We start from the raw sequence: 15,755 nt of genomic DNA, 5'->3' as shown, positions 1-15,755 counted from the left end.
ATTTCCATTCTTGAAAAATAGTTGCAAACTAATTTAGACCCACATGCAATTTATAAGCTCATTATCCATCACATCACTATATGTCTCACTGATCATGAAGTATTACAAGGCACATTTATATATACATAATCTATTTTTCTCATTAATTTTCCCATTTGTTATATTTTATCTGCTTGGATATTACCTCATCTTTTTCCTTAGCAAACATTCTGAATTAATAGCTGTTTGTGTTTGACCTGTTCTGTTTTACTGTCCTCTGCTATTCTAAGCTATTCTTAAAACTTCTTTTGGGGCACAATTAAACATCCTCAATAGCTATTCATATGAATCTTGCAGAGTAAAGGCAGAGAAGGTGACATTATAACACAACTTAAAAAGTTATTCAGTAATTGCCAAATGTGTCTTCATGATACTTCTATGTTGATATTTTGGTATGATTTTCCTACAGGGAAGTTCATGTAACATAGTTCAAATCTATTTCTGTTTGCAAATATTTAGACTGACTTGTGCAAGTAGCATCACAGAGGCTAATATCTAAATACCAGAGGCAAGGATAGGTCTTAATGTCCTCCACAATCTGTCTATTTTATATCTTTTATGGGTTATAAAAAATTTATCATACCACCCCATCAGCTTTTCACTGAAAAGGAGTTTTGGACTATGGCTTTTATTTTTCTTTTATATAGGTGACTTAAGGTTGACAGAATTTGTATGTATATTCACCTAACATGCTCACATCAAAGGTTGTAGTGCACGGTTCAGTATGTGATAGTATATTCACAGAATCACAGAATCACAGAATCACTAGGTTGGAAAAGACCCACTGGATCATCGAGTCCAACCATTCCTATCAAACACTAAACTACGCCCCTCAGCACCTCATCCACCCATCTTTTAAACACCTCTGGAGATGGTGACTCAACCATCTCTCTGGGCAGCCTGTTCCAGTGTCCAATGACCCCTTCCATGAAAAATTTTTTCCTGATGTCAAGCCTGAACCTCCCCTGGTGGAGCTTGAGGCCATTCCCTCTTGTCCTGTCCCCTGTCACTTGGGAGAAGAGGCCAGCTCTCTCCTCTCCACAACCTCCTTTCAGGTAGTTGTAGAAAGCAATATGGTCTCCCCTCAGCCTCCTCTTCTCCAGGTTAAATAACCCCAGCTCTCTCAGCCTCTCCTCATAAGACTTGTTCTCCAGCCCCTTCACCAGCTTCATCGCTCTTCTCTGGACTCACTCCAGAGCCTCAACATCCTTCTTGTGGTGAGTGGTCCAGAAATGAACACAGTATTTGAGGTGACGTTTCACCAGTGCCATGTACAGAGGGAGAATAACCTCCCTGGACCTGCTGGTCACGCCGTTTCTGATACAAGCCAAGATGCCATTGGCCTTCTTGGCCATCTGGGCACACTGATGGCTCATGTTCAGGCAGCTGTCAACCAGCACCCCTAGGTCCTTCTCCTCTGGGCAGCTTTCTAGCCAGTTTGGTGTCATCCGCAAACTTGCTAAGGGTGCACTCAATGCCTTCATCCAGGTCATTGATAAAGACATTGAACAGGGCCGGACCCAGCACTGAGCCCTGGGGAACCCCACTTGTAACTGGCCTCCAGCTGGATTTCACACCATTTACTGCCGTTCTCTGGGCTTGGCCATCCAACCAGTTTTCAACCCAGGAGTATGTTTGCCTGTTGAGTCCAGAGGCTGACAGTTTCCAAAGCCGAATGCTGTGAGAAACTGTGTCAAAGGCTTTACTGAAGTCCAAGAAGACCACATCCACAGCCTTTCCCTTGTCCAGTAGGCGAGTCACTTTGTCACAGGAGGTGATCAGGTTAGTTTGGCAAGACCTGCCCTTTGTGAACCTGTGTTGACTTAAGATCACCTGTTCCGTGACTTTCCCCCCAGGCACTGAGGTCAGACTGACAGGCCTGTAGTTTCTTGGGTCCTTCCCCTGACCCTTCTCGTAGATGGGCACAACATCAGCCAGCCTCCAGTCCAGTGGAACTTCCCCAGTCAGCCAGGACTGCTGGAAGATGATGGAAAGGGGTTTGGCAAGCATATCTGCCAGCTCCCTCAATACACTTGGATGGATCCTATCTGGCCCCATGGACTTGTGGGTGTCTAGCTGGGCAAGCAAGTCTCTAACCACCTCCTCTAGGATCATGGGAGCTTTGTTCTGCTCCTCTAACTCTGGATATGTAAACACAGGGAACAACTTTCCTTACTATTAAAGACTGAGGCAGAATACTTCAGAAGCTGCATATATAAGCAGCAAGTATTTATACAGCATTGTTTCAGTCACCTTTGAGCTTTTTAGATTAGTGTTCTGGGTTTTATTTTTAAACTCTGAGATGTGGATGATACCTTGGTAAGTTTTCAGTATAAGAATGATACTGCTTTAATGTGCATATTGTTACTGTATTGTATCTGTGTGTTTTCTTATCCCTGCAGAAGAATTACAAGAGGATATCAGTTTTGATGCAAAACAAATGCCAGAAACAGCTGATAGTATGAACAGCCAGACAGGGGATAAATCAAATGAAGAAATTGAGTCAGAAAGGACTTCCGTTTCCAGGGAAACCTGGATTAGCTTTGAAGACTTCTGTGTTTGTTTCCAGTAAGAAGCAGAGGTTTTGGGTATTATTCCATAAAATATACAGTATAACAATGGTAAAAGTTGAAAAGCAATTATATAAAAACTGTGTCTTCTCAACAGATCTTTGTATAACTATCCTGCTTTTCAGGGGAGTTCCAAGGCTACTCTTCCATTCAGACTTACTGTCCCTATGTACAGTGAGTCTTATAGGTATGTCCTCCAGAGTGCAGCAGAGAACACAGCTGCCAGCTTCATAAACCATATGTCAAACTGCAATGTGTATGGAAGATGGTAGGTCATGGAGTGTACAGCCATTAGGGTGTTCACCTACCTGAACCACCACCCACTGGACAGATACATTTTGCATCTGAACACCACAATTCTAAGGCCACAAATGTTGTTGAAATGTTCTGTTGCCATCATCATAGCTCAGCTTGGTCGATGAGGTGCATTCTTTTGCTCCCTTTTCAATATAATCCCAAGGCAATTGTGCCTCTGCAAATGTAAAGAAAGCTAGCATAATTGTAGCATAATCTCTTTACCTTCTGTCTTTCAGATTTAAGAAGTCTGGTACAATATAGATCCTTTAGAGAATCTAAAATTGCTAAGGGGAGTAATTTTATCAAAGCAAATTCATCCAGTTTTTTTTCATTTGAATTTGTAACTGAGATTTCTTTGTGAAGCTTTTATTTTCATAAATGAATATTTTCTTGAGCAGTCCTAAACTCTGCTTTCTGTCTGAGGGTGCGTGCATATCTCTTATAGCAGCAGCACTACAGGAACTTTAGGAATAAAAGATCATAGAATCATGGAATAGAATCATAGAATAGTTTGGGTTGGAAATGACCTTGAAAATCATCTAGTTCCAACACCCCTGCCATGGGCAGGTACATCCCCCTAGGTCAGGCTGCCCAAGGTCCCATCCAGCCTGGCCTTGTACACCTCCAGCGTTGGGGCAGCCACAGCTTCCCTGGGCAACCTGTCCCGCTGTCTCACCATTCTCATGGTGAAGAAGTTCTTCCTAATATCTAGTCTAAATCTGCCCCTCTCCAGTTTATACCCACTCCCCCTCATCATATTACCACAAGCCTTTATGAATAGTCCCTCTCCATCTTTCCTGTAGGCCCCTTTCAGGTACCAGAAGGCCACTTTAGACCTTATTAAGGTTTGCCTAATTAATTTTAGTGAGCCCCATGTTCAGGAAGATAGGACCTTCAGAAAAAAAGCATAACCAGTGTAGTAATTGCCTTTCCTTTTGAAATCTTGCTCACAGTGCCATACACAGAGAACGTAAAATATGAACTTTTTAGTTGGTTAGACAAATGTTAAAGTACTCTTGGCATTATGTAGACCACTGTAATATTAATTAATGATTTATGAAAGTAAAATTAGTTTCTTATGCTATGAAATAGACCTAATATATAATTTTTACTAAAATTATTTCCTGCATGTTTATTTTATTTTGTCCCTAGGAACTTGTATGTTTTGCACAAGCCACATACGTATGCTTATAATTATCAGAAGACTGATATTAAGGTATATGACTCTATTGAGTTTTTTCTGTACTTTTAAATTTTTTGTCAAGGCCTTACATAATTAGATAATACTGATATCCTAAGTGACATTGGTAGATCATATAGAACAGCTGTTACTGAAAAAAAAAAAGATGCCTTATAATTACTGTAATCAAGACAAAGGCTGGGAAGAAGTGTTGATCTGCTTAAGGTTAGGGAGGCTCTGCAAAGGGATCTGAACAGGCTGGTTTGATGGGCTGACACCAATGGCATGAGGTTCAACAAGGCCAAATGCCAAGTCCTGCACCTGGGACCCAACAACCCCATGTAACGCTACCGGATTAAGGAAGAGAGGCTCAAAAGCGCCTGGCAGAGAACGACCCAGAGGTCTTGCTTGACCGCTGGCTGAATATGAGCTATCAGCGTGCCCAGGTAGCCAAGAAGGCCAATAGCATCTATCAGAAACAGCATAGCCAGCAGGACCAGGGAAGTGATTGTGCCTCTGTACTTGGCACGGGTGAAGGCGCACCTCAAACACTATGTTCATTTTTGGACCCCTCACTACAAGGATATTGAGGAGCTAGAGCATGTCCAGAGAAGGGCCACAAAACTGGTGAAGGGGCTGGAGAACAAGTCTTATGAGAGGCAGATGAGAGAACTGGGGTTGTTTAGCCTGGAGAAAAGGAAGCTGAGGGGAGGACCTTATCACTATCCACAACTACTTGAAAGGAAGTTGTAGCGAGTTGGGGTGTTGGTCTCTTCTCCCAAGTAACAAGTGATAGGATGAGAGGAAATGGCCTCAGATTGCACCATGGGAGGTTCAGGTTATATATCAAGAAAAAACTGTTTATTGAAAGGATTATCAGGCACTGGAACACAACAGGCAGCCAAGGGATGTGGTTGAGTCACCTTCCCTGGAGGTATTAAAAAGACATGGAGATGAGGTGCTCACTGGTATGGTATAGTAGTGGACAGGTTATGGCTGGACTCAATGATCTCAAGGGTCTTTTCAAAAACAGTTCTGTGTCTGTGTAAAAGTAGATATATTCTCTTCCAAGAAACTTTTCTGTTTTCTTTTCTCTCTTAACTGGTGTTATGGTTTATTGGTGCAGCGTGAGGCTTTGGGATTAAAAGACATGTCTGAAATTTGCAAGAAGTAGTGACAGTTAATTACTTACTTCCTATACTGTATTTAGGGCCACAATATCAGAAATCTTAGTCATACTTTATATAAGCCCAGCCAAACAGCACTCAATGAAAACGAAAGACAAACAAATGTCTGTTTTTCTGTGCAGTCTACTGATGACCAAATCTTCTATTATTTACACGTGGACAGTCTGATGCCCATTGAAATCCTGGTTAGCTTTTCTGCATTAGTACACTGGGATGATACCGGAGGTAAGGCCAACGCAGAACAGTGCATGTTAATGTTGTGCTTTCCCACACTTGAATATGTTTGTGCTGTTGTGTTTGGCTGTGGTGTATTTTGGCAAAGTTTGAGAGCTTAGCATTAAATATCCAAATTCATTGTAGGAAATACACTAATATTGAAGTAATACTTCATTGTTATTTAATATTGATGATGGATATTTTATTGAAAGGATTACTCCCTTTAATCTTTTTTATGATTTGGTGCAGGGTTTTCATCAATATATTTGTGGCATGGATTTCCTGTGTTTATTAGGGCTTATTTTCTACAAATTCCATTCTTGCAAGCTACTTTATGCCTTAGCTAATAAAAATACATTAAAATCAGCAATATGACCAGAGGTGTTTTTTTTAAGTGATTTTTAAACTCATGCACCTTAAGCTCTTAAGTATATTTACATCCAGCTTCTTTTAAGATCCAACAGCTTGGATGCTTTAAATAAAAATGCATTTTTTGAAGTCATAGGATGGCATTCAGAAAGGCTAATGCATGCTATGACAATCAGCTTAAGTTAATTTAAGACATTTAAATATTGAATATGGACATAATTTTAATACATCTAGAGTAAAGTACATGGAACGGAAAGAAAGCTTAAAAAAATCAAATTGACCATAATAATTAAACTATAATATAAATTTAAGCTTTGTATGGCTATTTGCTTCTTTTGCATGTAGACAGAATGGATCTTTATGGTGTTTTACAGCAACCTTAAACAACTTGGTAGATATCTGATTTACATATCCTCCTAACACATTCTTTTAACCATTATTTTCTAGTAAATAGTACAAATAACTTCATTGTGCATTTTTAATGACTGTCTCTTTTCTCTGAATTATCAAAGCCTAAATGAAGACTTCAGTGGCTGTGAAGTAAATACAGATTCTGCATATTTGTCTTAATTTTAGTGTTATTCCCCCTCCAATTGTGGGGGCTTTTTTTTTTTTTTTCTTATTCTAGGTACTAAACGAGACTATTCTAGTATTTCAAAGGGCGTGCTTATGGCTGAACGTTTCTCTTGGAAATGTGTGACTCCTGGAGAACTTGTGTTAAAGATGCATACATCTGCAACTAAAGCTACTGTGTTAAATCTTCCAGCTGGGTATGAACAAAGCTTCATTTTTACCATAACATTTTAGTCTTAAGGCTTGAGATTATCTTTTACTTTATACAATAACTAAGGGTTTATTTTCTAGAATGTAAGTTTTTGGAACGTCGAACTAATTGATAGCTAGGATTTGGTAAGACTGCAAAATTGCTATGAATTTAAAATAATTTCCAAAACCTTCAAAAATATTTTGAATTCTTCACTCTTATTTAACAGCATTAGCAAGGAAAACCACACTAATTTTATATAAACAAACTAGAATGCTTACTAGAATTCCTACTTAAACGTGTTGCTAACTATAATAGAATGCTTTTGAAATGTTCCTGGAACACCAAAAAAAATTAAGGAATTGGAATTTTCAGTAGAACTGTAAAACAATGATGACAACATATGAGTTTTCACTGCTTTTCTTCAAATGGGATTTATGAAACATGACAGTAGAAATTCTGAGGTTATGTATGAAGCCTTGTATATCTTAATTTTCATTTACCTAGTGCTTGATATGGTTTACTTCTCTTTGCACGTAACTCTAGATATTCAATGTAGAGCATTGTTTGATTGTTGAAACAAATAAACAGATAAAAGGCAAGAGCCTCTGATATTTGTTGGTTTCTGAAAATGGTTCAAGTGAAACAAGGACGATGACACCTTCATATCTTGCCATAAGCATAAATTTGCTGATTAATTCATTGAGGCCTTCTACTTTTCCAAAACCAGAAAATCACCAGTTTAATGTCAAAGAGATGAGACAAAATATACTTTAAAACAAATCAGCTAAGGTTTCAAAGACATAGTCATAGAAAGAAAATACCACAATACTAGCACATTGGTATTGAATCAAAGATCTTTAATAGTGCCTTCTATTTTTTTTTTATTCAGACTAAAAATGCAAAAGTTATATTATGTTTATAGGTTAGTTCTGCTACTACATTCTTAGTGTAGTTTCTAAAAGTTGCATATCACTGTCCTGGAGAAGCCAAAAACCTGCAGCTGCAAATTTCAAAGCTACCAGAGATACAAACAGCTAAAACTGATAAACTGCTTACCTTTGATTCACTCTACTCCAGACAGAGCCAGCAGGCTCTCAAGATGATTTAATTTGCAGAAGGTGTGGGAGACAAATGAGCTTATTAACCGGTTCCCCATTTCATTCCAAATGAGAAATGACTTGTTCATCCAGGAAGGCACTTACTTCCCTCTGTCTGTTGGTGGCCATTTCAAATTTCACTCACAAGAAGATGCAATTAAAAAAAGTGTGAGGGTGTGTGGGTGACTTTCCTTTCTTACTCTCACTGCTGGATCTCTGGTTAATGCTTTGAAGCTGTGGCCTGGATGAACTTCTCCAGCCTCATGCCATTCTAACAATGATAGAAAATCACAAACCTTCACCATTTGATATCAGCAAGCTTCTCAATGTCCTGCTTCTGAAGCAGGACACTGTTGACTGGAGAGAAGAGCATGAAACCCCTGTGTTGTATAACTACAGTTAAGAACGGATTCTTTTATGACTGGAAGAATAAGAGCAGGCAATCAAGAATGAGATGAGTGTATCCCCATATGACATACTGAATTTCTGGGGTTTGCCACTTAAGTAAATTACAGATGAGTGGTTTGTCCCACAAATGCTACATACAATGGTCATTCTGTAGTGTTCTTCTAGCCTGGCATGATTATGCATTAGTTTTTCCTGGTTTCATCAATGCAAACATGGAAACTATGATCTAACTAATACATGACCACTTGACTTCCTCTCTAAGCTTTCTAGAGCAGATGTGCTTTTAAGCATAGCGAACTATAATCCTGACTAAAAAAACTTTGGGTGTGTATACATCTGAAATAGTGAAACTATATAACTAATTTGCTAAAGAAAATTAAAATAAATTAAAATAAAATAAAATAATAGCAACTTCTCTGATTTCACCTACTGCCTATGTTTAGAAGTTCTTGAGAGGCAAGAAGTTAGAAATTCAGGATTTAGAGAGCCAGGAGATCTAGGAGAGGATTTAATTTTTGCCAAATGTATGAAAGCTAAAGCTTAAGCATTGCTGTGATTTAAATAAAAAGGTGAATTTTGATTTTTTTTTTTCTTGAATGTAGGCGACACATATTGCTCTTCACAGTAAGCTCTCCCATAGGACATGATATTCATCTGTGTAGCATGGTGCCATGTGTCTTTGGAGAAGAGGATGCTGTAATGCCAGTTCTTGAACAGGTATGCATAACCAGAACAAGTCAAGCATTGTGATAATGGTGTTTCTGACTATTATGTTATTTTAAGGTGAAGTACTGTTGGATCTTTATTAAAGTTGTTATGCTTAATTGCATAATATTAATTTAAGTATGAAATATGGATGAATGCATAAAAGAAATGTGTTTTACAGCACAGCAGGCACTGAGATGGATATTGCAACTCTTGTCTGATATAAACATGTAAACAAGCATTGGGTAGTATTGTGTTTATGTAGAACAGCAACATAAAATGGAATGTTAAAAATACTTTTGTTGAAATACATATGTCAGAGGTAATGTAGAAGCCCGCTTTTTAAGACGTGTGGTAAAACTGTTAAAATACATGTACAGATACTAATATTAAAAAATACCCACCTAGTAAAATACACTGTCAAGTCAGTAATGCTTGTTTTGTCCCATGGGATCACATATTACTCACAGGGTCCCAGAGCAGTTTTTATACTTAAAATGAACAATCAAGTAAAACAACTTTTCATAGCTGAGATAAGAGGCCCAGGGGAGTAATTACTACAGCTTTTGTTCCTCATTGCCTTCAATCCAGACAGATATCACTGCCATGCAGATTTGGATGACAAATAGCAAGCAGGAGGCCCAAATATTTGTCATGGTCACTGAGGGGAGGGAGTATAGCTTCTAGAGCACAGTTGTGCAAAAATATTTTGAAAGGTTAGTGTAACAGCAAATTTACATAGCAGTGTAAATTCAGGGTCCTAATAAGAGGATATTAAAGAATCTTATGCAAATGTATTGCATTTATTGCAGCAAAAAAAGTTTTAATGTAAGAAGTTGAGCCGTTAAAAATGTTTTGTGGCTGTACTATCCCCTTCTTGTCACGTTGTGGATGAAAAACTATTCCTCATCAAGAAAATGAAGCACAATTATATTCTGGGCTCTCCTCTGTACTTCTTTTTTTAAGACTGCAGTTTCTTTGCAGAGTATCATTTGCAGGAAAGTGTCCATATTCTTGCATAGAATTCCTGATTAATGATGCTTCAGGCAGCATGCATTTGGACATTGTCTTCAGGAGGATAGAAATACTCATCTTCTTATGATAGAAAACATGCTGAGCATTTCGGCTAGCAAGAGTCTTATTATCAGCGCAATAAAGTCTCTACATGCATCTTATTTTTTATTAGACACCGTAAGTCACATGATACAGGTAAAATAAAATCAAATCCTTAACAGGCATATGTTATAGTGCCTCTAACAATGTTGTAGCACTTTTATTTCAGTAGCTAAAATCAGTGAAAATTTTGTATGCTTTTGAATACTAGAGACCTAATTGATTTTACAGTTTATAAAATTAATAACAATGATTGGGGTGTTTTCTCTCTCTCCAGGAGAGCTTTCGATTTATAGAGCACGCTACAACTATCCTGAAAGCTGTTGGAAATGTCATAAATAATTTCAACAGTGAGCTTGAACTTTCTAAAGCCTTGAAGGAACTGGAACTAGCTCACTGTCCTCCTGGCCTTCATGGAGCTGGAATGGTTGAAGAACACTTCAAGGTGAACAATTTTAATAAACACATATCTAAAGGCTACACTAGCTGGATAACAGCTTAACATTGTCGTTATCCTTTTCAAACCCACAGCTATACTTTTAAAAACGACATCCTGAGTGCTCCAAATGTGACATTCTTTATTAAGTGAAAGCCCAAATGAAATAACTTGCAATTACGTACATTAACTATATTCTTTTAATATGAACAATTTTTAATATGCACAGAACAGCACATTCTAAATCTGAGTCTTTAATTTTGTCATACTTTGAGGCAGAAAGCATCAGCTTTTGTGTTTTATGACTTAATTTTGGATTTAAAACATGCTATCTGAAATGCAGAAAACTAGAATGATTCCTTTCTGTGTCTAATGTTGATGGCACAAGAAAACATTGTTACATTGTATATTATTGAAGACAGTTTTTTTCACTCACAGTATTTCTGAGTGGTTTTTCTTTGTTTTTTTTTAAACTGCGATCTTCTTATTCAATTTTTCTGCCCCGTCTGTGATAAATTAAATGGTCTTCATATACATGATTAAAAATTTACACTTCTCTGCAGATCTATATACTGTATCTTTTCAATACTATAAAAAGACTGCAACAAAAGTTATGTAACGCACATGCTAATTTTTATGTATATGCAGATATTGATAATGCTGTAATAACTTGATTCTTCTAGACAGTAGTTTATATATTCCAGATTCACTAACTTTCATCGAAGTATTAGAAAGCTCATGCAGTTTAGACAGTGTTTTTTAGAATACTGAGCCCATGCTCTTATATATGGGCTTGACGCCAGGCTTAAGGTCAGCCAAACAGCAGGATTAAGAAAGAATGCATCCGGGTGCACTGCTCATGAAAGGGGTGCTTTTCATGCCAAGTGCAACAGAAAAAGAGTTAGTTTGACCTCTTTGAAATAGAAAATACACATCTTAAATGTATATGTTAATATGAAATATGTGTAGAACTTGAGGAATTTAAGAAAACATCTGCAAGTATAAACATTCATATTCCTCTCTCCCTTCCATGAAGACCAGTGTATAGCTGTAAAGAAATTAAAACCAAGAAATGAGATTGCTGAGAAGCACTGAGCCAACAGGGATTCAAGAATGAAAATATGGAAATTATCTATCTTCAATGCAAACAGTGAAAAATTATTCTGAACATAAGCATGTATTAAAGAAGACTCTTTGTTCACCAGTCTCTGACATTTAAAAAATAATGTTTATTAAAATACATAACTTAGCATGAAATATTTCCAGACAGCAGAGAAATCAGAATAAGAATAATTAAAGAGAAACTATATGTGTACAAAAAGTTACTATTATGTTCTTCAACTGAAATTGTGAAACAAGCTCTGAAAAACACACTCTAAAGTTTCTGTCTTTTGGAAGAAGGAAAAAGAGACTGGATTTCTACTTCTTAAAGAGCATTGATATGTCAAGAATAAAAAAAGAGCCATCAGTTTAGTCATATAAGTAGGACACCAAATTTTCCATTCTTGCCCATCAACATATTCCTGCTTTTCCTTGTGATGCCAACTCCTAATTCAGCAAGGGTGCTCATTCAGTTGTTGGTTTCTGTTCTAAAACCTTTTAAGAAGAATGTCAGTTGTCATGATGGTTATTATAATGTGGTTTTTTGTCCTCTGGTATTTGACCTTCAACTCACCTCACATAAACTGCTGATATATATGGATGATAAAAACTTATGCTGTAGAATGAGTCCTATGTTTAATAAGCCAGGCATGGAACAGGTTTTCTCTTGATTGTTGGCTTGAAGCATTGTAGTCCTACAGTTGGGACTAGTTTTCAGATACTATGTTTAAGAAGTTAAAGGCCTAATTTTTACATTAAAAAAAAAAAAGCGCTAAACAGTTTTTGAAGCAATAACCAGAAGCAATTTAAACCAGCTTTGAAAAATTAATCATTATTTGAATGTTTTTCCTCTTTTTGGTTTTAGGTTTTCAATAGTGCATTTTGGCATTTGATCAAATATGTATTAGGCAAGAAGGATTCTTACAACTATAAATTTGCCTTCAGATCCTTAACTTCGCATTTTAAAGACATTCAGATTTCTGAGGATGACATCATGTCTTCAGGTACTGTACTGGTATTGCCAATAACTTCAAATGTGTTTGACCATCCTTATTTTGAAGGAAACCAACTCTTCTCTAATCTTCTAGAGGTTTTGCCTGTGTATGCATCATTCATTTCTTGTGAGATGCCAAGGCCTACTATTAACAGCATAGCTGAAATTCTCCAGCAAGGCTTGTCTCTGAATAGAAATGATCTTTTCCTTGTTCCAGAAAGTCTGTCAATGTTTTGTTAATTTATAAAATTGCCCTTTGTCTTCCTAACCTTCAATTTGCAGTACTGACAAGCATTAGCAAGCACCCACAAAGGCTCATACATCACTACTCACCTCTTCTGCAGCCTGTGATTAGAGTATGATGGGAAACTGAAGGTAATATTGGAGGAGCCATTGGAAGGCAAATGAACTTATTACAAGCAGGGATAATTCACTTCCTGTAGATTCTTTCCCTTATTTTGTATGCAGGCTGAAGGCATAAGGATTAAGTTTGCCTGGCAACAAAATATACACCTCTTTTCCATATTAAGAGTCGTATTTTGTAGTGGTCTTCTGGGAAGACAGTAGATAAAAGGATCCTGCAGACGTTTGGGCAGTCATGAGATGCTGAATTTATGGAGGCGTGTGATGCTTCCTGAGAAAGGAAGCATATCAGGATGATGTTACAGAAGACAAGGAGAGATAGAGACGGTCTTGACAGCTCAGTGCTGCTTGCCTATTCTCCATTGCACACTTCCTCTGCTTTCCTTGTCCTGGTTTCATTGGGCCCAACAGCGAGTCAGGTCATGAACTCACTGGAGATCTGTGGCACTGATTTCCAAGCCGAGAGTTCCAGACACTTCGACAGTCACTTAGGCACAATTCAAAGGATTCATTTATTTCTCATGGATAAATTCTAACTTAGAAGTTGGAAGTAGAATGTCTTTTGTCTGCAGTTCTGTTAAAACCTTCTGGTCTGAAATTTTAACTTATCTAGAAGTGAAGGTGTTAGCTATAAGCTTATCTGATCTGTGTATACCATATTTGAGAAGTCCTATTCCTCCCTTTTTCTCTTGCAGAACAAGTTTCTTTTTCCTCCAGAAACAAAGGTTGAGAGCAGTGATCATAGTGTTATTCTGTGTGATTGGAGAAATAATTCTGGATATTTGCTTTTCCTCACACTTAGTTTGGATTTGAACTTGAGTTCCAGTAGAACCTGCTCTGAGTTGATCCTCGTTTGGATGTGGGATTGGGCCAGATGACCTTCAATGGTCACCTCCAGCCTGTATGATTTTGTGATTAAATGCTTCTGCTTTATAAAAGTGATTGTGCCATTTGTATCGTTGAATTCTTATCTGTTGTCAGATGTAAGTGGTCTTGTGTAACCTTTCAGAGGCATTAAGTATTAAAAAGGCTTCCTGGGGCTTGGAAATGAGACAGTCATGAGAAATGATTGTTGGGAATACAGCCACATTTAACAATATTCAGAAAAAGAGATTAGATTGAAATGTGTGATCTTTTAGCTGATGACAGCAATATTTTTCTTAAGCCAGCTTGTTTGTCTGCAATGTTGCCTGCATTTTTCAATCATATTTCTCTCTTTTCTCATCCTTGTTTGTTGATACTTCCATTTGGAGCACTGTTTCCTTCTACTTATGCTGTCTCACTGCCCTTGTTATGTATCTGTGCAGTTCCAAACTGTCCTCTGGAACTGCCTCCTTTTATTGCTGCCCCACAAACCTCCCTGTAAACCCCAATGCTGATGGCTCCCAGGATGTTAATTCTAGGCAAGGATGCCTTCAAAGAGCTTATTACTAACCTGACAGAACTCACAAGTTTCTGTTCCAAAACTCCTTGGTAACAAAAGTCACAGTCAGATAAATGAGCTCTTAATTTATCATAGATGTTATCCTTATTCCATGGCTCCTTCGTGAAGCTTGAATAAAATGTTTTGAACAACATTGGCATTTAAATTATTGCTTAATGAAATGATCAAATTGAGAGAGAGACTTAAAGTCTTATGAAGCCTTTTAAGCTGTATTTGGAGTAAGGCTTTAATGTATCAAATCCTGCTTGTTTATATTTGGAGGAATATTTTGAAATGACATTAGAAGACTTGGTTTTTAAAAATGCACTGCAATAGCTGTTCATAAAGAGAGGTAAGAATTCAATTATTTGGTACTTGGAATTAGCATAGTAGTTGCATTCTGATTTTGTGTAATTGCACAGTGTATTTTGACTAATTTTATCATAATAAGAGTAAAATTTTAAGAGTGACTTTTTTGTCATAAATAGAAGTTTTATGCAGAAACCACTCTGTTTCTGGAATATAGCACTCTCATTGTTTTGTGCTTATTTGGGTCTTTTTTTAACTTCATTGCAAGTAGCTAGAGGACTATCAGATTTATTGATGTTACTCATTCTGCCCTTCTTTCAGAGAGTTTTGAGAAGAATTCCCTTAGTAGCTGGCAGAATCAAACCCCCACTTCTGAAGAAGAAGCAGCAGCTCTTAAAATTCAAGCCATCTGGAGAGGGGTTTATGTTAGGAAAGTACTGAAAAGCAGAAAACCAGGTGTGTTCTGTAAAAATGCCTTTAAAAATGTGTCATACTTCACCTTATTCACATATTTACTGAAAATATTCTGTTACTAATTAATATCTAGTTCAAATGAACTGAAATGTGCTAGAACATAACAGCTGAATGTCTAAGAATAGTAATCAACCTAACCACTTAATTAGCATACGTGGTACTAAAAAGTAGAGGAAAACTTTCCTCCTGTATTTTCAAAACTATTAAACTAGAATTTTGATTAATGTAGATTTAGCTCAGAACTAAATGTTTGGGTTTTTTTTCTGTAAAGGAAGTCCATACAAGAACCTAAGCACTATAATGTACAGTCAGAAGAACAAAACATCCAAGGCTGGTACTGTGCTTAAAAGATACTGTGCTGACACTATCCTTCGTTCTTATGTATATAAATAGAGGAATCTTACATAGTAGTTGAAGACCTGTGTTACATTTCTTATTCACAATTCCATTACCTCAGCTAGAATATTGTGTCCAAGTGCAGGGTACACAGTTCAAGAAGAAAGACAGGTAGCAACTGGGAAATTCTGGGTAGATTGTATCAGGGTTAAAGAAAGTCCTAGTACTTGCAGGCTGTTAGTTTGTAATCTGAGAAAGGGAAGATAAAGAATAACTTCACTCTACACTATAAATACCCATATAAGAAAAGGAATTTGATAGCAATAAGATCTTTAGTCTGAGATCCCGAAGGGTTAGCAAGAAGATCTTTAG

At 37.2% G+C, this 15,755-nt stretch overlaps 1 protein-coding gene across 1 annotated transcript in view; it reads left to right on the top strand.

Annotated features, from left to right (window-relative positions):
* ADGB (androglobin) overlaps positions 1-15,755 on the top strand; it is a 110,486-nt gene that overhangs the window by 62,029 nt on the left and 32,702 nt on the right. The window contains exons 15-22 of the mRNA XM_069850872.1: positions 2,442-2,607; positions 4,059-4,122; positions 5,396-5,498; positions 6,487-6,628; positions 8,732-8,846; positions 10,225-10,392; positions 12,350-12,488; positions 14,895-15,029. Of these exons, the coding sequence (XP_069706973.1) occupies positions 2,442-2,607; positions 4,059-4,122; positions 5,396-5,498; positions 6,487-6,628; positions 8,732-8,846; positions 10,225-10,392; positions 12,350-12,488; positions 14,895-15,029 (1,032 nt within the window). The remainder of the gene's footprint in view (positions 1-2,441; positions 2,608-4,058; positions 4,123-5,395; positions 5,499-6,486; positions 6,629-8,731; positions 8,847-10,224; positions 10,393-12,349; positions 12,489-14,894; positions 15,030-15,755) is intronic.

The sequence above is a fragment of the Phaenicophaeus curvirostris genome, chromosome 2, assembly GCF_032191515.1.
Source record: "Phaenicophaeus curvirostris isolate KB17595 chromosome 2, BPBGC_Pcur_1.0, whole genome shotgun sequence".
Lineage (NCBI taxonomy): Eukaryota > Metazoa > Chordata > Aves > Cuculiformes > Cuculidae > Phaenicophaeus > Phaenicophaeus curvirostris.
Note: the sequence above shows the minus strand (reverse complement) of the source record. Positions and strands in the feature narration are given on the sequence as shown.